Here is a 23367-nt window from a genome sequence, read left to right on the forward strand (position 1 = left end):
CTGCACTGTGTCCAGAACTGCACTGTGTCCAGAACAGCTTCGATGAATGGGAATATCTGAGAGGGAGTCAGGTGTGACTTAGGCACGTTGATAGTGAACCCTAGCGAGAGCAGGAGGTCCACCGTATTCTGGAGGTGGGAAACGACAGCCTGGGGCGAGCCCACTTTCAACAGCCAGTCGTTAAGATAGGGGGAAGACTGGATCCCCTGATCTGTGCAGATGAGCTGTGATCACTGCCATCACCAGAAGGGCACTGGTAAGGCCAAAGGGGAGCACGGTGAACTGAAAATGCTTGTGGCCTACCGTAGGTAGGGTCTGTGGGCTGGCAGGAAGGGAATATGGAAATAGGTATCCTGCAAGTCCAACCCCACCATCCAGTCTCCAGGGTCGAGGGCAGATAGGACCTCAGCCAACGTGACTATTTTGAACTTCTCCTTCCGGAGGAAGCGGTTGAGGGCCCGGAGGTCTAGAATAAGAGGCAGGCCTTTGTCCTTTTTGGGCACCAGAAAGTAGTGGGAATAGTAACCACCACCTACGTCTGGTGCAGGGACCCTCTCGATAGCTCTTTGGCCAAGAGAGCCATAACTTTCTGGTGGAGAAGCTCCAAATGATCCTCCAACATGCGATCGAAAGACGGTGGCATGGAGAGAAGGGTAGTCTTGAAAGGGAGGGAGTAGCCCCTTTGGACTATATGCAAAACCCACCTATCAGATGTGATGGATGGCCAATGGGGGAGGTGATGGTGAATTCTGCCACCCACTGGCCGTTGGTGTGCCTGAAATGTTTGACTAGGAGGGTTTGAAGGCTGCGGAGGGGGATGGGTAGACTGGCCAACCCGCTGGCTCCCGGGAAGTTGCTGGGTCCCACATCCATGGCCACGCAGAGGCTGGAAAGCTTGTGTGCAAAAGTGGCTGGACTGGGCCAGACGTGGCTGGGCATCGCTTCTGTAGCCGGGCACCCCTTCCGTAGCCACGAAAGGGGTGAAAAGCAGACTGGAGGGTTGGGAAGATGCAGCGAGGCCCAAAGATCTGGCCGTAGCCCGAGAATCTTGATAGCACTCGACCGACAAGTCTGCTTTGCCACCAAAAAGCAGACTGCCATCAAAGGGCATGGCCAGCAATGTTGACTGGACATCCTCTGAAAAGCCAGATGTCCTCAACCAGGTGTAGCGCCTAAGGGCTACCGATGTGGCAATCGGTCTGCCCAATGAGTCAGTGGTATCCAGCCCACATCTTATTATGAATTTGGCTATGTCTCTTCCATTCGCCACTTCCTGGGAGAGAATGGCCCGAGCCTCCTCCAGGCACTGAGGCAGCACCTGCGCAACCATATCCCATATGGTGTGGGAATATTGGCCCAAGTGGCATGCGGTTTTCACAGACCACAGGGCCAAGCTGGAGGAAGAGAACATACGCTTCCCAAGGTGATCCAGATTCTTGGATTCCCTATCTGGAGAAGCAGAAGGGAATGCGCCCTTTGAACTAGAGGCTTGGACCACCAAGCTCTTGGGGAAGGGTGTTGGGAGAGAAAAACTGGGGCACGCAGGGCCAGGTGATGGCTGTGGGGAGTCATCCTTTCCACAGGAATCCCTGTGATGGGCTTAGACCAGGTGCTCAGGAGAATGTCAGTGAAGTCTTTGTTGACGAGCAGAAGGGGTTAAGAGGATGATCCCGCAGGCTGAAGCACCTCTGTCAACAGGTTAGTCCACACTGCCACTGAAGGGAACTCAAGGCCCAAGACATTGTCCACCCTTCGCACCACTGCAGCGTAAGACACCACCTCCTCTGTAGCCACGGTAGGGGGGAGAAAGCATGCCAAGGTCTGGAGAGGTGTCCAGACCACTAGCCTCACCCAGGTCCTCTCACCAGTCCGGTTCTTCCAGCTGGTCAGTTAACGGGTCCAGCAATCCCTCACAGTCCTCATCATCGCTGGTGTTCCCTATCGACCAGAGGGTGGTGAACAGGGGAACAAAGGTACCCTCCGGCGTTGGTACGGACGTCAGTCCGGCTCCGTGTCCAAGTCAGGGATGAGGCTTGGGTCGACGTCAGCTGGGGGCACAGGCGGTGCCACGTGCGTCATCGGGATTGGTAGTGGGGAAGGTCAAGTAAGATCCACCAGCGTCGATTCAGATCCAGGCCTGGATAAGCAGGAACCCTCTGGCGCCGGGGCCGCCGAAGGCCCAGGGCCCCGACCGGCCCCACAGAGTGGGGCTGTCCAAAAATGAGGTGCAAGGACTCATAGAAGCGCTTTAGTTCGGCATGAGATGCCCCAGCTCATGAAAAGGTGGGAGGCGCGGAGTCATCTCAAGAACAGGCGCTGGAGATGGTGCATTAGAGCAACAACGCTCCGAATCCTGTGTCGTGTCAGCTGATCGACAGGGAGAAGGTGAAGTGCGCTGGTGCATCTTTGTCGTCTTCTTGTGCTTGGACTTATCCGAAGACCTCGACAACTTGGAGTGCGACGAGGAGTGGGGGCTCCGTTAGCGGCCTCGAGACCTTCCTATTGAACGAAACCGGTAGCGACGTGGAGCCGACCGTCGGGCCTCCAACAATTTTCAGGACCGCTCCTGCAAAGTCTTAGGCGCCATGGCACCGCCATCGGAGAACGACTTCGGGTCATAGTTGCACTCCAAACACCACAGGCTCACGAGGTGCAGGTCTGTCACAGACGTCGCCTTGTGACAAATGGCGCAGGGCTTGAAACCGGTTTGTCATAGGGACATCACTCGCGCACCAGGAGTCAAATGACTCAAAAAGAAGTCGACAAAAGCCACTAAACGTTTAGCCAAAAATAGGCTAAGGGGTAGCAGTCGCCGGGTCTGCTGTAGGCTGGCTCGGAAAAATAAAGAACTGATGTCAGCGTGCAGGGGCAGCGTCTATGTAGGCACCGCCACATCATCCCGGTGACCACAACGCTGATGACAGACGAGAAGTTGACCGACACCACCTACCCACACGTAGGGGTATTGCGAAGAAAAAATTCTCCGAACCCAATCTGGCACCTGGAGGTAATTCTAAGGTAAGTAATCTATAACCAAAAGTCTCTTTCAGACCACAAGGTCACAGGGCTTTTCATCTATGCACCCAGGATCTGGACCAACATCTCTGTATCCATCAAAACCAGGCCAACCCTGCTCAAATTTAGGAATGGACTAAAGATGCACCTCTTTAAAAAATACTAAGTTATCGTGCAGTTACATCCCTCTTCTGCTCCCGGAACCCTGCTACCTCTTCAGGGATTTGTTGACTGGATCTTTGCCTTTGACCCCATAGAGTGTCTGCATTTCAAAAACAAAGTTGCCACCCTGAATTGAGGCTGAGCAGACTAGCTTCAGATTTACTGCTCTACTGTTGCCTTCAGACACCTACATATTCACATAGGATTCAGGAGCACACATTTCCTAATGTGCTGCTTCTCAAAGTCATATTGTGTAAAGGATTTACCAGAAAATGCTTTTGGATCTGGTACAGGTTCACCATAGCTGCTGCTGCTACAGATCAATATACCGCTTAAATTCTGTCTGTATGCAAAGTAGCTGTAATATTATCATCCACTGTGCAGCTACTCTACGTTGCTCGGATGCTTCAGCTGACCTGATCCACACACAAAAATCTCCCCAAAAAACATAAATAAAATACATCTCAAGATGAACGCGGTCCTTTGTTTTATACTTGAATAGCTGCAGCGAATGTGATACAGAGTCAGAGTTGAAAGTAAACATCTTATCTTAGTTGAAGAAACACCAACATCACCCAACTCTTACTATTGGACTAGAATTTCTTCCAGCCATCTTCCTCGTTTGGTGTTAGAGAGCAAATTACATCACATGACAAAAGCATTTTTTTTAATACATTTCTTACAGACCTAACATACTTTATCCAGGCACAAGGAAAATAGTGACAACTTTCATTTATTTCAATAAAGTTACATGTTTGTGGCACTAATAACCAACCAGAATGTGGATATCACAGGCCCATCTCATGTTCATGCTGCAGTGAGGAGGCGGCTGCTGTAGAACATTATGTCTTGCTTCCTTAGCTCATAGAGTTGCCAGGCAGCTGTGGGTCTTAGTTTTTTAGACAGACATTTTTGTTCAGTGTTGTGAAAAAGGAAATCAAGGTGGCGATCGTGGTAAATAAAATAAGTGCTCCTGTAAGAGGGAAGAGCTGAAGGGTCAGGGAGCCAACAATGATAGCCATAAGCACCACTAAACACAATAATGTCTTTTGTGAAAATGAGCTGCCCTCATTGCACAAGTTACGCAATTACATCAGATCCCAATATTGGCTGAGGTGCTTCTTTACTTTTCTTCATTCTCTTGGTCCATGTGTACGGTGGGTTTGTTCCATTCTTTATTAACGCGGGTAGATGGTATTTTCCCTCTTTGCTGTCCCCGGTATGATTTCATACCTAGTAAAAGTTAGGTCTTGGCAAGTCTAGCTAGTTTCTTCTTCTGTTGGTTTCTTTTCAACTGCCTGTTCGGTGTGTAATTCCTGAAATGCTATTTAGTTCTTTTTAAACTAACCACCATGATTGATGTGATGGAAGATAAAGGTGGTGTCCCCTTATCGCCCCTGTTACTTTGGAAGGGTATGTGCTGGTCCTGCTTACGTTAAATATGAAGCTGGGATGAACAAGGCATCTCACGGTTTATTCTGCTTTTCTTCATTCCCATCAGATTATGTTTTGCATTGTGCAAGCGTGCTGATAGTTCAGTGCCATTGGTATTGTATATTTAGGCAAATCCTACATGTATACAGCGCCAATGCATCCTGCTGGCCAGTGCTGGCTTGTGGTGGGACTGGAGAACTGCTTTGTGGCCTTCATTCCTGCTGATTGAAGCTGATTGACTGTTTCTCCTGATACCTTTTGGTGCAGAGATTGTGTTGAAACACGCTCGGCCTTAGAAAGCTTTGAAGATTGTTTTCCTTTGGGCCTCAGTTTTCAGGAGCTGTTAAAATTATAATTTCATAGTAAAACAATGCTCCAACTTCTCTTCTGACACTTGGTGTACGGCAAGGTCCTCATTCAAGCGGATCCTCCGGTGTTATTTGCAATTGAACCTCTTCTCTCATGCAGTCTTCAGCATAAAGGTGTTCTGACACACTGAGCATTGAAATGTGCTTCACCGCTTGTGGATTATTCTGCATAACTACTACAATATGTATTCATTGGTAATTTCGAAGATTTGACTTCAAAGCAAAGCTCATATCACATGTAGTGCAGTGACATTACTTCTCTCTTCTATGTATTCGTAAGTGCTTTGTAAGATCTTGCTTTTGAAAGAAACTCTTTTCACATTCAGTGCAGTGATGGGGCCTCTCGCCTGTGTGTGTTCTTATATGATTTTGAAGGTCGGATATTACAATATAGCTCTTCTCACAATCGTTGCACTTAAAGGGCCTCACTCCTGTATGTATACTTTGGTGATACAGTAGATCGGACTTTTGAACAAAACATTTCTCGCACTCAGTGCAGTGAAAGGGCCTCACCCCTGTGTGAATTATTTGATGTCTAACAAGGTTTGCTTTTGTAGTGAAGCTTCTCTCACACTCCGTGCAGCTGTACGGCCTAACTCCTGTGTGGATTCTTTGATGCCTTCGAAGATTGGTCAGTATACTAAATCTTTTCGCACATTCACTGCAGGGATAAGGCTTTACCTTTGTGTGCATTCTTTGGTGCTGTTGAAGAGCAGTCTTTTTAATAAAGCTCTTCTCACATTCTGTGCAATGAAAGGGCCTCTCTCCGGTGTGTATTCTTTTGTGAATTTGTAGGTAATTCCGGCTAGTAAAACTCTTCTCACATTCTGGGCACCAATATGGATTCTCTCCAGTGTGTATTACTTGATGCCGTAAAAGATGCTCCCTTTTCATAAAGCTCATCTCACACACATTGCAGTGAAAAGGATGGATTCCTGTATGTATTGATTGATGAAGTCTAAGACAAGACAGTCTAGAAAAGCACCTTTCACATTTGGTGCAGGGAAAAGGCCTCAGCCCAGCATGGATTCTTTGATGTGCCACAAAAAGCGCCTTTTTATTAAACCTCTTGTCACACTCTGTGCAGGTAATGCGTCTCCTACGTTTGAAGATTTTTGATTGTTGTTTGCATGCACTTGTATGGGACTCATTCTCTTTTATACTTCCAACCTCTGATAGGCATGCTGCAGAATGAAAAGAAACATGGAAATTGAATAAGAGATGTGTTGTTGTTAATAGGAAATAAGAACAAACGAACAACAGTTCAAAGGTACTCAGTGCCATTAAAGGAAGTGTTTGGGTGTTCTGATGAAAGAAACATGTCCAGCTTTCCCTTATTGGAGCATTCATATTTATTTCTGTTTTTTTATTGAGCAGCAGGTTTTACCACAGATGTTTTGTGATAGAATGAGTCTAACCAACACAGATCAAAGATTATATAGAGGATAGCATAGTAGGCAGAAGGGAGAATGTTGGAGATGTGTGAAATACACTTTCATGGAGTGAAGTTGTAAAAAGTCAGAATGTCACAGACTCCGGTGATTAGAAGTGGAGAAATTGTATTTTAATTTGCTAATCGCGAGTAATTCAAAGTTACTCTTTTTCAAATGTTCTGGAGATCAGAAAAATTTGTAGTTAGATTGGGTGGGGGATTGATAAAGTCACTTTTTTCAACAAGGTAACCAAACCTTTGGTGATTTAAAGTCATCAAGACAGACAACTAGTTCTGTGGTTTGACTAAATCAGTGTGGAGAGTGTTCGAGAGAAACAATTATGGATTAGCAGAGCAGATAATGAGGCCATTTAAGCCATAAACAGAGATTAATAAGTCCTGTCCAGTGGTATTTATGTTGTTGTACAGAGGAGAGGAAGATGCATTATTTAGTACAGCATGTCAACACTTAAATTTGCCAAGTAAAGACATTAGCATGGTAGAAAATAGGGCTATGCAAATGTTAGCCAGCATATTAACAGTAAGTATAAGGCCGTATATTAACAGTAAGTGCAGAGCAGTCTAATGGTATTTCTAAATCTGAAAATTCTCCAGAAGAAGTACTACTCATCTTCTACCCATGTTAAGATACACCAGATTCTCTGGTGTTCCTTAATATTTACGACCTGTGAACCTAGCTCTACAAGGAGAAAACATAAAGGGGCCTATTCACAAACTTCACTTTGTAGAACTTTAAAGGTACTACTAACGAACTACAAAATGCTATTCACATACCTATGTGCTGAGCTATCCACAGATGCAAGTATACATTCAAGTAGAAAATATGGGAGAGGTAGGTGGGAGTGGTTTGAAAATAGGGGGATACTTCCTACTAAAGGGGAGGGGTTTTGGGAGGAGTAAGAGTGTTGAAAGAGAGCTAAAGAGGTATTTATGAAGCAACATGCTTCCACCTACACCCAAGTAAACCCATTACTATTTATAAATTACTCTTCTATAGTTACTAGAGGCAAAAAGAACCCTGAAAAGCTGAAAATGTACTCCGGCACCACACACTGCCAATTACTGGTGCTGCAGCAGCACCACACACGGCCAAACACTGGTACTGCAACACCTCCTTCGAAAATAAAGGAGACCGGGGCTTACAATAAAATCAGATAGAAAGTACTGTTAAATAAATTAAATTATTTAAACAGCTTTTATTAGTTTCCAGTAAGCAGTACAGGTATAAGGGGTTAGAACAGCATGAATGTAAGGTATAATCAAGTCGCACAGATGCCAGACAAACATTAGGTCAAATAGTTGGAGGTCTTACTTTTCCCACCGTTCACCAATTTTCCTGCACATGAAATGAGAGTAAATAAAAAAAAAAAAAAAAGAACACATTTGACGTTACTCAATGGCTAAACAGCCCTGACCACACAGGTCCCTATTGTGGTCCCACACACCCCAGAGTCTAGTATGTTTTTTCCTCACATACATGCAGTATTAGTAACGGTTTTTGTTGCGGCCAAGCATCTGTCCATGTCCTTTTGCCATTCGGTCACATGAGGGGGTTCCTTGGTATTCCATTTACTTGCAATGTCTCATCTGGCCACCCGGAAGCCAAGTCCGACCAGAGCTTTGGCACCAATGTTACCCTCCTATTTGCTCAGGATGCCTATAAGGGGGCCCGCGGCACACCACAGCCTTCAGTTCGGTATGGATTTGTCGCCAGTACCAGGTCATCTCTAGTACCCCATAATTTTAGTTGAACTATTTAAATTATAAATACATTTAAATCAATCTTTAACAAATCTAAAACTAAATTATTTATTTTAACAACCTTTTTACATTTTACAAATTAATGCAGCATTAATTTCTATTAATAATAACATTTTAATTAATCTTTTACATCACTTGTAACAATGTTTAATACATAATTTAAAAAAGTATGTTTTTAGTTTTTACTTAGGTAGGGAATCTTTTTCTTAATTTAAACTTGGAATGAACAAGTTTCATTTAATTAAATATATTAAAAAATGAAATTTTTAATTTAAAATTAAGTTATTAATGTTGTAACATATTAATCTACATTTAAGATAAATATATAAAATTATTTAATATTAATTTTTGATGGCAACTTCTAACATGCAAATTCATCACCTTGTAAAAATCCCACACCCACTTCCCACTCAGGCGCCAGAATGGATCTGGATCAGATTTGCGAGTCTTCATGTCGGGTCTGTTCTGCCCTGGAAGTGACATCGGGGCAACAATATGACTGCCACTGCCATAGATTGACATCAGTTCCTTTCATACGCAGTTCCGTAGCTTGCTCCCTTGATTTCTGTCACCTGACGGAGATCTTTGCTAAATTTCTCAAATGTGCACGGGACATAACATATATCTCCCTAAAATGACCGGTTTCAAACCCTGCAAGGACAGTCACAAACAGATGTGAGCGACGGACCCTCACGAGGTATGTCTGCGGTGTCTAGGCTCCTCGCATGACTAAATGTTGTTCGACAAATAAACTCAGATGAACCTGAAGGCTACTCTGGCTGCAAGGCCAAACTCTACTTCACTGAGCACCTCAGAAAAGCTTGGAAGGACCAGCCTTGCACAAAATTGAGGATTAGGACGCATTCTTGATCCCAGAGCCATTCCAGAGAGAGGTCGCAACCCACCACCCCAAGCCTTTAAGTAAAAAATGAAGAAACACAATACCTAAACACTGCTCCCCTTCTTCCCACCACTCTATCCAGGAGAGGTCATGTGGACATCAGGGTACCTCCATGTCTTGATCCCCCACTTATTTTCACTCTAGTCCCGATCCAGCTTCAGTTCCTTGGGCCATCCACAGCACCGCAACAGATTCAAGCCTTCAAGGAGGCCCTGTTGCAATACCCTTCCGGATACATTTAGCGCACCCACTCGAATTCTGATACGCTTTGATTACACAATAGATCCTCTTGGAATGTGCTGCAAATCCCAGCCTCACCACCTTACCCGCTTGGAAGCGCTGGGCCCATCAACCTGGCCTGGCATTTCAGACCTCCGCTTATTTTGCTCGTGAAGCCCCCAGCCTCCCTTGCTCTCATGACATCTTGCACTTTTGCACCTGTGTAAAAAGGTCAGGCTACCAACCAGAATAAAGATCCTTAAGTATTGCCCGGCGGTATCGCCTCTTAAACCCACAAGATATTAACCAATGAAGAGGCAGGCGCTGGAGACTGGAAGGCAGGAAACAAAGGTTTTATTCTCTCCGGAGGAGAACACATCAGTTCAGACAGCCAGTATCGTCACAAGGTGCTCTAGCCGCATCTCTGAGGCCTGGCCTCTTATACACATTTTCATGATCTTTATTGCAGGTAACACATTCTTGTAATGCTTTGAAGTATGAAAGGACATCCTCTGAATCTCCCCTACAGGCCCGTTCCCACACACATTTACAGTTGAAGTCCCCACCCCGGTCACAACAGGTGATGATTATCACGCAGCTGGACATCCCGCCGATTCACGGGATGTGGGGGGTTGATCGGATCTCATAGGGTGGGGGCTTTGATCAACTCGAGGGTCCTTTGATGAGGGAAGCTTCCTACTGTACGGGGGGGGGCAATAAACAGTATCCGCAGAGCTAGGTGGCGGCCTGGGAACGAGGAAGACAAACGGGCACACAGGAAAGGGGGTTTGTATCAAAGGGCCTGGGACCATGAAAAGGAATGAAGGGAGGTGTCGCGCTGGGAACAGGATGGGGTTCTGAGGCAGAGCTGCGCTGAAGAGGGGTTTATGACTCAGGGCATGCGAGAGCGGGGGGGGGGTGTTGTCAGCGCGCGGGGGGGATGCCTGCGAGGTTGGGGGAGAGAGAGACGCGCTGGCTATCAGCGAGGGGCAGGGAGGCCATGGTGCTCAAAATGGCTGCCGCTTACGTGAGCAAGATGGCGCCGATAATGTTGACGTCTGCAGCCTAACTTTTAACAGTCCTCCCTTTTCAACATATCTAGCCAACTTGCCTATTCAACGTCAATCTTCATCAAATTCCTAACCTCGACATCATATAATGCTCCCATGCGTTCGTTTCCAAAGTCCACAGTCTTAGGGCAAATACAGTTTGCACATAATGAACACAGGGGTGGCAGACATTGGATTCCTAAGCATAGACCGCATATTACAACTACAGGAATCAGGATAATGGTTAACAGTCTCCAGCCCCAGGTCTTAACAGTGTTCCAGAACCAACCACCAAGCGACCATTCTTCCTGATCCTGGTGGACTTCTGAAGAGAGTCTGTGAAGATGTTCGATGGCTTTGTACACTGAGGGCGAGTTGTCCGGTATGTATGTACAGCAGCTGGACCCAATAATGCGGCATGCTCCACCACGGTCCGCAAGAACCACATCTAGGACAAGGCGGTTCTGGAGGGCCACCAAGCGGACCGCTTGGAGTTCGGCGGTGTTGTTAGCAAAGATACCAGCTGTGATGTTCATCGTTGTCTCAACTGCCTGAGTCAGATGTCGGATGGCACGGCTGTTTGCCATCGGGCCCCAGAGAGGAACAAGTCCCTTCATAGCATCGAGGAACTGCGCTCCTGTTGAGTCGGCTTGCTCAATGTCCTTGGCTCGTTTATGTCTATGATGATTCGCTGGGGCCACATAAGTCGGAGGGAGGATGAAGGAGATGAAACAAGTGCCCCCCCAGCCTTTGGGGAGCCAGGTGTAGGCCTTTGTGCCGCAGACGAAATACATGTTTGGGGACGACACAAAGGAAGGTGGATCCGTGGAGTCCAAAGTTCTGGTAAAACGGCAAGTACTGCGGCCCACCAGCTGTGTCCCATGTCCTTCTATGCACATGTGGCCTGTGACGTTGATGACTGACAGGGCCACAGTCAGAGTGGCAGCCGTTCGTTTCCGCAGGTAGGAGAAGGTGGGTCTGGTTGGATTGTTGAACACCTGCATTTCAATTCGTTCTTTAGCAGGGATGTCCATGTGGATCGAGTCGTTGGAGGTCTGCGGGCAGAAGTGTGCCTTTGTTTTGTTCCGCCAGACCCCGTGGAAGAAATGCGTTACGGTTTTGCTGGAGGTGGCATTGTCCTTATAGCTTTCTTGCAGGAGGATCAGCCAAGCAAGGCAGGAGCCATGAACTGAGAAGGGTGAGGGGATGAATGGTATCGAGTGTCCAGTGGCGTGGGGTAGCAACCCACAGATCCAACAGTTGGTGGCATTGGTGGCGAGATTGTGCTGGTAAAGGAGCTGTACGAAAGAGTTATTCCAAAACTCCTTTCGCCTCTCTCTGAGTTGAGGAGAGAGCGAAATCAGATAATGTTCCTTCATGGTGGTAGGCTGAGCAGTGGTCAGGAATGTTTCGTGAGCAGGCGCATTTTCTTCCACAATCCAGAGTGTGGTCATGAGGAGAAAGCAGAAAAGGATTGCGAGGAAGAGTGCAATTGTCTTTGAGCTATGGAGTCTGTCTGTCCTTGGGTTTCTGTAGTGGGTATTTCCTGTTGCCTCCATCATCTTCTTATTTGGCGCTTCCATCATCTTCTCATCTGGCGCTTCCATCATCTTCGTTTTCAAGGTGCTCGGTAGCGGGCAGAACCACAGACTTAGTTTAGCTTCTCTCCAGGTAACCCTTGGTTGCTTTGGGTCACCGTTCTGAGATTTAACTTAGTTCGTGGTCTGCTTAGCCGAAGCTCCCTCCTTTCGACGCAGGAAATACCCTTCTCTGGATGGCACAGTGGGATCAGAGAATTTTGAAAGTTCAAGTGCTTCGGTATCGGGATAGCAGGTTAGCGACGGTCGGTCTTTGTTCAGGAGCTCTTCTTGGTTGTCGATGTTTTCCGTCGTGGCCAGGGTCGAGGAGACCTTCTTACAGTGGTGTGCGTGCAGCCAGTGCCGTTTCCCCTCCACACGAAGAGCCGTCCGGGTGGTGATCAACACTTGCCAGGGGCCCGTCCACCGGGGTTCCAAACTCTTCGACCGCTGAAAGTTCCGGATCAGCACGAAATCTCCAGGTTGGATGGCGTGACCCGGACCCCTGGAAGCATCGGGGATGGCCTGCTGCACCTGCTGATGAATAACAGACAGAGTTTCAGTCAATTTATACAGATAATCAGACATTAGGACGTCCGGGACGTCATGAATGGAAGTTGGTTTCGGTGCAGACCAGACACTCATGGGTCGACCGAAAACAACTTCATAAGGTGTCAAGTGATGTCGGGTGGGGGTGGAACGCATCGATAGCAATGCCAGTGGGAGGGCGTCTGGCCATTTCAGACCCGTGGTAGCCACTATCTTGGCCAGTTTAAACTTTAGTGTGGCATTGTGTCGCTCAACAAGTCCAGCAGACTGGGGGTGGAAGACTGCGTGAAATTTCTGCTTGATGCCCAACCCCTTTAAGATGAACTGGATGACTTCGGCTATGAAGTGGGGGCCATTATCGCTCCATAAAATACGACAAAGGCCGTAACGGGGGAAAAACTCCTTTAACAGTACTTTTGCAGTGGCCATAGCAGTGTTGTCACGGGTTGGATATGCTTCCACCCATTTGCTAAATGCGCACACCACGACAAGTACATATTTCAGGCCTTGGCACCTGTCTAGCTGGATGTAGTCCATCTGCAGGACTTCAAATGGGTGATTTGGGACCCCAAATCCTCCCCGGGGTACTACAGTTCCTTTCCCGGGGTTGTGTTGCAGGCATATCAAGCATTGTTGGACCAGACGTTTGGCGGAATCTGTGATTTTATCATTGTGCCAAACTCTGGAGACAAGTTCAATCATGGGGGCTGATCCTATGTGGGCAGGGGAGTGTGCCATAGCCAGTATGGGAATCAGGTATGAGTCAGGTAGCAACCATTTGTTTGTGTCTCTTGTCCGCCAGCAGCCTTCATCATCTTTTAATCCCACCGGTGTCCATTCAGTCAGCTCGTGTTGTGTGCTAGCCGTTTGAATGTCTCTAATAGTGTCCCTAGCGTCAGTCCATTTTTCTGCTTGTGACCTGGTCACATACATATGTGTTGTCGTCCTATTTTCAGCTGTTGTTCGGGCCGTGATGTCGGCTAGCGCATTTCCCTGCCCAATGATGTCTGTCACCTTTTTGTGTGCCTGGCATTTGACGACTGCAAGCTTTTTGGGGAGAAGGACAGCTTCGATCAAGGCGGAGACTAGATCCCCGTGTAAAATGGGGGTGCCGTGTGAGGTCAAGAATCCCCTTTCCCTCCAAAGGAGCCCAAAATGGTAGACCACCCCGAAGGCATACTGGCTGTCGGTGTAAATGTTCGCTGTGGTTCCTGCTGCCAGAATGCAGGCTCGTGTCAGGGCGATCAGTTCTGCTGCCTGGGCAGATCGTTGCGCGATGCGGGCTGTCTCGACTACGGTTCGAGCCGTGGTGACCGCATAGGCAGCGGAAGTGGTGCCATCGGGGAGTTTGATGCAAGAACCGTCCACCCACAGCTCCCCGTCAGGGTCAGGGAAAGCCGTGTCTCTGAGGTCAACCCTACTTCTAGTCTGTTCGTCCGTAAGAGTCACGCAGTCATGTACAGGGTGCACATTGGGATCGTTCTCTGGCAAGGGTAACAGAGTTGCCGGGTTCAGTGTGGTGCATCTTTTCAGGGTGATATGGGGTGCAAGCAAAGTCAGTTCGTATCCAGTCAGTCGTGCACTCGTTAGGTGTTGCGTCTTGGTTTGGTTCAGGAGGGTATCAACTGCATGGGGTACCAGTACCGTGAGGGAATTCGAGAGTACGATCCCCTCACTCTGTCGGATAGAGATTGCAGCAGCAGCTACAGCTCGAAGGCAGGCAGGCAAGGCTCTGGCTACAGGGTCAAGAGTGGCAGAGAAGTAAGCGCACGGTCGTTGCTTTGGGCCAATGGCCTGGGTCAGGACAGATAAAGCGCACCCCTCCCTTTCGTGCGTGTAAAGGGAGAAGGGCTTTTTGTAATCGGGGGTACCTAGGACAGGGGCCGAACAAAGGGCATCTCGTAGTTCCGTGAAGGAGGTTTGACACTCAGGGGTCCAAGGGAGTGGGAAGGGGACGTCTTTACCTAGCAGAGAAAGCAGCGGTTTCACAACGAGGCTAAAGTTCGGTAACCACTGTCGGCAGAAGGAGGTGAGGCCTAGTAGGGAGCGAACCTGTTTCTGGGTCTTAGGGACAGGAGTTTCGAGAATGGTTTGGATTCGATCAGGAGTGAGTTTCCTTCCCTCTTTGGACAAAAGGTGGCCGAGGTAAGTGACCTGGGGTTGGCAGAATTGCAACTTCTTCTTGGAGACCTTGTGGCCATTTTCCGCAAGGAAGCGCAGGAGGTGAATGGTGGCTGTAACTGCTAATGGAGTGGTGTCGGCTGCCAAGAGGATGTCATCGACATATTGCACTAACACCACTCCATCGGGTAACTGGACTTGATCCAGTTGTCTCTTGAGGGCCTGGCTGTAGATGCTAGGGCTTTCTGTGTAGCCCTGGGGTGCTCGACAGAACCTATATGAGCGGGCTTTTAGGGTGAAGCCAAAGAGATATCGGCTGTCTGGGTGGATGGGGATGGAAAAGAATGCGTTTTTGAGGTCAATGACAGTGAAGGTGGTGGCTGTAGAAGGAATCAAAGTCAGGATGGTGGTGATGTCTGAGACCACAGGGTACTGGGGTACCACCACTTTGTTGATCTCTCGAAGGTCAATGATAAAACGGTATGCTTTCTCATCTCCCTCTCCCTGTTTCTTGATGATGGGCAAGATAGGGCTGTTGCAAACGTTGCTTACCACTTCCTCTACCACTCCTGCATCTATTAGTGACTGAATAATCTTTACCAATGCCTTCTCGCCCTCGGGCGATATCCGATATTGTGGAAGTTTTGGGAGTGTTGCGTCTGGTCGGACAGTAATGTGCACTGGGTCAATCAACATGCGCCCTACGTCCGAATCCGCCTTGGCCCACAGATACGGAGGCAGAGTGTCAAGCAGGGATGTGTCAACGTCGGTGATGGAAAACATGCGTCGGGGAGGGCAATGTCTAAGCAGAACGGGGTTGTCGTAAAGGAAAACTCGAACTCCGTCTTGAGAACATCTGATCGTTGCTCGGAAGTGTTTCAATAAGTCAAGTCCCATAATGGCGTCAGGGCTATTGGAGGAAAGTAAGAACGTGGTGTCAGTGGTGTTGTTTTCTACGTCAAAGAGGATCGGGGCGGACAAAGGGTTAGTGGAGGGCGTTCCATCGAAACCTGTCGATGTTATAAGTGAGCCAGACAAGGGTGCCCTTGGAATCAGTCGTTTAGATAACGCACTACGTGTTGCGCCAGTGTCTACCAGAAATGGAGACTTGGTACCCAGGACCTTAGCAGTGACGTAAGGGCCTTGCTGGTCAACATAGAGCTCGACTGGATCCCTCCCTTGCCCTTGGCTGTCCTATGCAAATTTGTGGGCGTCATCGTAGTCAGATTGCTGGTATTGGTTCTGTCTGGGTCGATCAAACGTATTTGGTCTGCCTGATCTGTCGTTAGTCGTGTCATTTGGGGGCCCTCGCTGTTGTCCCTTATTTCTCGGTCCACTTGCTACGTCCTTGGGGTCTTTGTTCCTGATTATTTCCAGAAGAACTGGGCACTGGGATTTCCAATGGCCAGTTCCTTTGCAGAAAGCACACTGGTCCTCTCTAAGGTCTGTACGTCCACTGTGGGGAGTCAGAGTGCGGTCCTGGGGAAATGCAGCCTTAGGGGCGTTTGTCTGATAGTTTCCCCGGTATTGGTCTCGCCCTATAGTCACCCCTTGCAGTTGGGCCATCATCACCCTCTCTTTCAAGTCCTTCTTCTTTTTCTCTGTTGCCCTATCGTTTTCATTTTTCTGATGTTCATAATATTGGGCCATCTGGAGGATAGCCGTAGGTTTGGAGGCTGCCCAACTACTCTCGCTAGCCTGCAGTTTCTGGGAGACCTCCGATGACAGACCCTTAACATAATTCTGGACAAACAGATGGTGTCCGGTTGCAGTGGTCATGTCCTGGCCGCTGTAATCGGAGAACACCGTTTCAAACCGGGAGAAGTATTCCGATACATCCTCCTGGGGTTTCTGGCGACAGGCCGTTACTATCGACCAGTCCACTTTCTTTTCTGGGATCAGGGTTTTTAATTTCTGTACGATTTTATCTGGAAGGTCTAGAATGGATTTCAAAGGCTTTTGTCCAGGTCCTCGTTGTTTATCGATGTTATCGAGTTGTGACCAGGTATGTCCAAACAGCTCAAGGTGGTCGACTTTCCGGATTTGCTTCCACACATCAGCTGGTAGACATAACCCGAAAAACAAGTCGATGTCAGCCAGGGTCATGATCGTTGAACCTAGGGCTGTACCCAATTCAGTGTAGAAGGCCGTGGGGTTTTTACGTAGGTCAGGCAGAGATTTCCGGAATGTCAGAATCTCTTGCCGGTCCCATGGCTGGTAGACCCAGTTGTACACTACCCTTCCCTTTGCATCTGGGTGGTTTGCATCATCGTTAGTCCCTGCACCTCGTGGAGGAACCCAGTAAGGGGCAGCCTCTCGTATCGGCATCATGGTGTTAGATTGCTCAGTTTGTGGCTTGGTCGCTACGGAGGTCGTGGGTTTAGTTCCCGATTCTCGTTCAGTGAGGTGGCGGAAAACCTCAAGCGTACGCGTAAGGAGGTCCGTCACATCACACTCGCCCTCATCCCCGATATCGACCTTCCGGTACAGAGTCGTTAGGCTCTCGGGACCTTTGTCTCGATATCGGTCCTCGTATGCGTTCAAGACATGGTAACACAGTCGTACGGTAAAATGTCGTCTGTGACTCCCGGTATACGAGTTAAACATATCCGTGATGTACTCTTCATCTTCCTTCCTTTCTACCAGTGTCCTTGCTATCTTGTCGATCCCTGTTCGCTCATCTTTGCTTAGTCTGTTTGTTCTTGCAGAACCAGCCCTTCGGGTCTCGGGGTCGCCTAACATTGTGTAGTATTTAATACAAGGGGTTCGGCCGGCACAGAGGCCATGGGGGCCGAAGCTGTGATGCTACCTTCGTTTGTACCTGGAGGTGGTGGGTGCTGTGCTAAGGGTTGGGAAGGGGCGTATGGAGGGGGCATGTAGATGGTCGGAGGACCTAACAGCAGATCATCGTTGGCTCGTTGTCTCGAGGGTAAATCGGGGTAGAGCATGGAGGACGTTCTAACCGGACACTGACTTGATGTTTCCATTTCTAGTTTCTGTTTGGCTTTCTCTCTTTCCTTAATCTCTCCTTCTAGTTTCTGAGCAGCTAGGTGGGCTGCTTTTCGCAGCTCTTTTCCCAACCTACTCTGTTTTCTTTTTACGTTGTTCAGTTTCTTTGCGCCACATGCCGAAACTATCAAGCATAGTGGGCGTTGTCTTGTTTTTACCAAGGGCTGTTTCTAGCGCATTTATTTTGTCATCATCGAAGGATCCTATCAGTGGCCACTGACTTTCTCGATCCTTTTTCGTATATTTATGCCACAGTTTGTTATAGGCTATAGCGATCAATCCATGCTTCATGAACATGTCCTTATTAGGGGTGCCCTCCAGTGGAGCCGGATGGTTCACCTCTAATAAGCGGTCCGGGCTAAACAGGCTACCAATCAGTGGGGAGAAGACAGACATGACGGAGCACAATGGGGACAAAAAGTCAGCACTGCCTATCTTATCACTGCGTGCAAAGACTAGACAGAATATTCCTATTCTACGTTGTTTGCAGGCAGTGAATACCTCATGAACCAATATCAAATAGTCAATGTTCGGTCAAAACAATTCAGTGGGGAGAATAAGTAGGCCCGCAAAGGTCTGCGTTACCTACCCTTTCACTATCTGTAAAAAGGGGGTGGGGGGGTTCTTTCCTGTTTGCAGACAGAGAATCTCCAGAAGACAGTCTGCGAACAATAGTTCAGTTTCAAATAATTAATCAGTGGGGGAGAAAGATAGGCGCGACGGTTGCATTACCTATCCTCCACTGCTTGCAAAGAGAGAGCCTGTTGTTTCTCCGTTTGCAGACAGTGGATCTCCAAATAAATTAACAAAGAGTAATACTAGTATTTTCTAAACAATTCAAATAATCATTTCGCAATTCGTCGTGTTTACACGACCTTACCTGGACCGCATGGACAGTTTCTTGTCTTCCGAATCCAGCGCCCGATCGTCCTCTTTTCTTCGTAATCCTCGCGGCACTCTTGATGGTTCCCAGTCAGGACCGTAGATCACTCGAGAGAGGTCTGTTCGGAACCAGTGAAGTTCGGATGATCGGCTGTCAGACGAGGGTCTATCGGACAGGTGCACTCCCGATCGTTGCAGTCATTCACTCTGTCGTCAGGACCTCTCCCACTGGATCCACTAGTCACTGATGGGCCCCACGTTTGGGACGCCAATTGTAAAAAGGTCAGGCTACCAACCAGAATAAAGATCCTTAAGTATTGCCCGGCGGTATCGCCTCTTAAACCCACAAGATATTAACCAATGAAGAGGCAGGCGCTGGAGACTGGAAGGCAGGAAACAAAGGTTTTATTCTCTCCGGAGGAGAACACATCAGTTCAGACAGCCAGTATCGTCACGAGGTGCTCTAGCCGCATCTCTGAGGCCTGGCCTCTTATACACATTTTCATGATCTTTATTGCAGGTAACACATTCTTGTAATGCTTTGAAGTATGAAAGGACATCCTCTGAATCTCCCCTACAGGCCCGTTCCCACACACATTTACAGTTGAAGTCCCCACCCCGGTCACAACAGGTGATGATTATCACGCAGCTGGACATCCCGCCGATTCACGGGATGTGGGGGGTTGATCGGATCTCATAGGGTGGGGGCTTTGATCAACTCGAGGGTCCTTTGATGAGGGAAGCTTCCTACTGTACGGGGGGGGGGCAATAAACAGTATCCGCAGAGCTAGGTGGCGGCCTGGGAACGAGGAAGACAAACGGGCACACAGGAAAGGGGGTTTGTATCAAAGGGCCTGGGACCATGAAAAGGAATGAAGGGAGGTGTCGCGCTGGGAACAGGATGGGGTTCTGAGGCAGAGCTGCGCTGAAGAGGGGTTTATGACTCAGGGCATGCGAGAGCAGGGGGGGGGGGGTTGTCAGCGCGCGGGGGGGGGATGCCTGCGAGGTTGGGGGAGAGAGAGACGCGCTGGCTATCAGCGAGGGGCAGGGAGGCCATGGTGCTCAAAATGGCTGCCGATTACGTGAGCAAGATGGCGCCGATAATGTTGACGTCTGCAGCCTAACTTTTAACACCTGCACTTCTCTAATCTTGCTATTTCTGCCTCAAATATTTACCACCTTTGGCCTTTTTCACATTTACTCAAGCTTAAACTCTCTTTACCTGTGCCTGTTCTGCACTTTTTCACTTTTACACCTTTCACCTCTTATTCACGGTTGCCCCTTTTCAGCTCTTTTTTTACATTTTTGCCATCTTTCCACTTCTCAGGTTGCCTCGTATCCTCCCATCCTTAACTCACTTCCCTTGAGCTTGTTTTCTCTTCTTTGGTCCTTTTCCACGCTCTTGCAATTACAACTTCTGCGCCCACTTCCAACCTCTCGTGTCTGCTCCTGCACAACTTTTCCCATGCCAGCCCCACCCACAAGACATTCTTTATGGCAGCAGCAGCACGAACAAGCAATTAAAAAAGGTGTGGATTGGTCTTGCCTGACCACCTTACAAGCATGAAAGTGGCCGATCCTCAGACCAGCACTGGACCTTTCCGACCTCTTGCTTTACTTGCCTGAGGCCCACAGTGCCCTGTGGCTTCTGACCTTCCCAGACTCCAACCTATCTGCGATTTCTGCCTCCAGTTTTTACTGCCTTTCCCATCTTCTTTCTCTTGCCCCCATTTGCACTCTTTCTTTACTTGTCTCTTCTTCCACTCTTTTTGACTTTGCGCCTTTCCTCTCCGATTTGCTTTTGCTCCTTGCCAGCTTTTTCCCTTTTGCCCCATTTTCACAATCTTCTCACTTTTTCTTGGGTTGTCTCTTTTTCTACCACCTTTGCTTTGCTTGCCTCATGCTGGTTTTCTCTGTTTTTGGTCCCTTTTCACACTCTGCACTTATCTGCTCTTACACCCGATTCCCTCCTCTCACGCTGGGCCAGGCACACATTTTCACGCCCTACGGTAGCCCCGCCCACAATCAACAGACCTTAATGTTGGACCGCAGAATTGATGTGCAGCGGGCATGTTACTAATGTGACAAAGTCAGGCCAATTTGTGACCGACCATTCCCATTGCCAGGAACCCTGATCTGCCAGCCTCACATTAGAGTCAGAGATGCTACTGGGCGAATGCTCTCTTTGCCATGAACCACCAGACGTTCATCTGTGCTTAGGCCTCCCCCACATAAACTGAAGGTGTCTTTGCTTGAGCCTCCATTCCTCCTGCGCTCCTCTGACCCTCACCTAGCGATTTCCACGCCAATGCTCATTGCAGATATCTCACCCAGGCTAACAACAGACAACACACACTCTGCCCTCACCTGCCTACTCCTTAACACCTCTCGCCAAACAGGCCACAGAAGCTTGGGAACATCTGCATGACAGCTTCCTGGACTCAAGAGATCTCAGCCAAACCTGGATTAACCCAGCATCCATGCCAGACATTGCAGTGGCGATCTCCCCCTGCTGCAAGATCACAAGACAAGAGGGCTTACAATCATCTACGGAGAGAAAATCAACTGCTCCATCACCTCAGCCAATACCAGCGACCACCTTGAAGATACTGGCTTCAAGCTCAGCACCTTGAGCAACCCCCCTCCCCAAGCCCCACCCCACTGGTCTCACAGACCTACATACAATTTCAGCTCCATACTCCCAGACTTCATTGCCCCTCTGGCCCTTGCATCTAGCCCCTTCATTCTACTTTGAAACTTCAACTTGAACTTATAGGACCAGACTGACAAAGACACCACTAAACTCTAACACCACCAGAGTATTCTAGGCCTCAAACAATTTAAACAACCCTACCCATGCAGGAGGCCACCTCCTCAACCCTATCTTCACCAACTTTCCCAACATCACGGTGGACAAGCTGCAAAAGCTAACCTGGACCAACCACTTCATCAGTTCCAGCTTGCAGCTACCCAACAAGCCTAGAACCCCTCACACTCAAACTTTCCAGCCCAACTGGAACAGGATCACAAAAGATATCCGATTCTCCAAGCTTCAGTCAGGATGCCCTCTCCAACACAGCAACCTCACTTGTTGCTTAGCAAACCTCAATACATTGAACAGCACCTGTACAGCCTCCCTGGTTCTCCCTAAAACCACCTCCACATCGATGTCCAAGCCACAAGCAAGCTGGTATGCATAAGTCCTCAAACTCACCAAGTGTCACTGTAAGCTGATGGAATGAGGACAACATCAAAGACACCTTCAGATCTGCCCTTTAGATTTACCACCAACAAATCGGAACCACTAACCACCTTGCCCTCACTAATCAGATCCAACACAGCTCCAACACCTCAAAAGAAACCTTCACCGCACTGACGGAATTCACATCCGCTTCTGCCAGCTCCATACCCATCACCTCATCAAGGGAATTCTGCAATTACTTCACCTACAAAATCAACACCATCTACAACAACTTTGCACTCCTGCTGGACCTCTCCACCCTTGTAACCCTTCTCTTTGAGGACAAGAACATCCCGGAATCCACCCTAACATGCTGTCCTCGCACCACCCCTATTTAAACCGCCAATACCATGCTCACAGTCCACATGGGAGACCCTTCAGATCCATACTTCATCTTTGCCAAAGGACTTGAGCCCATCAGCACAGCCTTCATGCCTATGTTCAACGTCTTTCTCAAGTTTCAAGTTTTATTTGTTATGATAAAGGAACTCTTTCGAGGTCCACACAAAACAAAATATACATACAGAAAAGAAAAAATGCATACAATGTCCATATAACACCAAACACAAGTGAAAAAATGACATATTAATAAAAATCCAAGAAACATTTAAAGAAGCCATACAGTTTAAAACAAAACATTTCATTAGGAGGGTTAATCAAGGCCATCTGAAATGACTGGGCAGAAAGAATATTAAGTTGTAAGCAAATTGAACGTAACCATCTGCGCCTATAAGACATCAGGACTGGACAAACAAAGATTACATGATTTAAGTCCTGAACATGCTTCTGACAAAGATCACAGAGTGGAGAGTGACCATACCATCTAGCATAAAGAACTTTCAGCGGAAGCAGGTTTTGTCTTATTAAGTACATTAAGCGACGAACGCCATGAGGGATATTCCAGTACATATAAGGTTGTGCTTTCCGCAAGATGCATGAATCAATAACAGGAGTACAACCTTTTTTTAACAGACGGGAATTTCTGTCATGACAAAACCCCAATTCCCATGAAGAAATCCTCAATAGAGATTTTAATTGATAAGAGGATAAAGAAAATAAAGTTTCTTCATCCAATTTCAATTGAGCCACAGCAAATCTAAAGTTTTTTACAATCAAAGAATGTTCATTTAGATTGCCTAGCAATTCATTTTTTATAAGAAATCTCAGGGTATTAGACTCACTTTTTACTAAGCCTACAACCCAACGAATGGAGCCAGCCAAACCTTGAGCCCAGCTGCTACGAAGGCCAAGTTCCTGTCTCATAGCAGCAGTCGAACTTGCAGAACTAACAGATAGTAAACTACGCAAGATTTTTCCTTCCGTGGAAGATAAGAAACTCCATTGATTTTGCTCTATTAACTCTAAGCCATATAACAGGGAGGCAGGGACTTTTGCTCTAAATACATCTAAGAGAATTGAGAAATGCCTTCTACCTGTAGCTTTATACAAGGCTACTAAACTCTTTCCCTGTGAAATAGCCTTTCGGGAGTTGTTATCTATATGGGCTTTGTCACTGAGGTTAGTTGTGACAATTTTACCAAGGAAGGTATATGATTTCACAATTTCCAATTTTTTCTCCCCCACACACCAAGGAAAATTAAGAAATTTAGGTTTCTTCCTGCCGGA

The 23367-nt window shown here is 47.8% G+C and overlaps 1 protein-coding gene across 2 annotated transcripts in view; it reads right to left on the reverse strand.

The window, feature by feature from the left end:
* Positions 1-3896: 3896 nt before the first annotated feature.
* The window catches only part of LOC144772340 (uncharacterized), a 552285-nt gene continuing 532814 nt past the window's right edge, over positions 3897-23367 (reverse strand). For both annotated transcript variants that reach the window (XM_078656588.1, XM_078656589.1), the window contains one exon: positions 3897-6163. In XM_078656588.1, coding sequence (XP_078512714.1) covers positions 5232-6163 — 932 coding nt within the window. In that variant the 3' untranslated portion in view covers positions 3897-5231. The remainder of the gene's footprint in view (positions 6164-23367) is intronic.

Source organism: Lissotriton helveticus, chromosome 8, assembly GCF_964261635.1.
Source record: "Lissotriton helveticus chromosome 8, aLisHel1.1, whole genome shotgun sequence".
Lineage (NCBI taxonomy): Eukaryota > Metazoa > Chordata > Amphibia > Caudata > Salamandridae > Lissotriton > Lissotriton helveticus.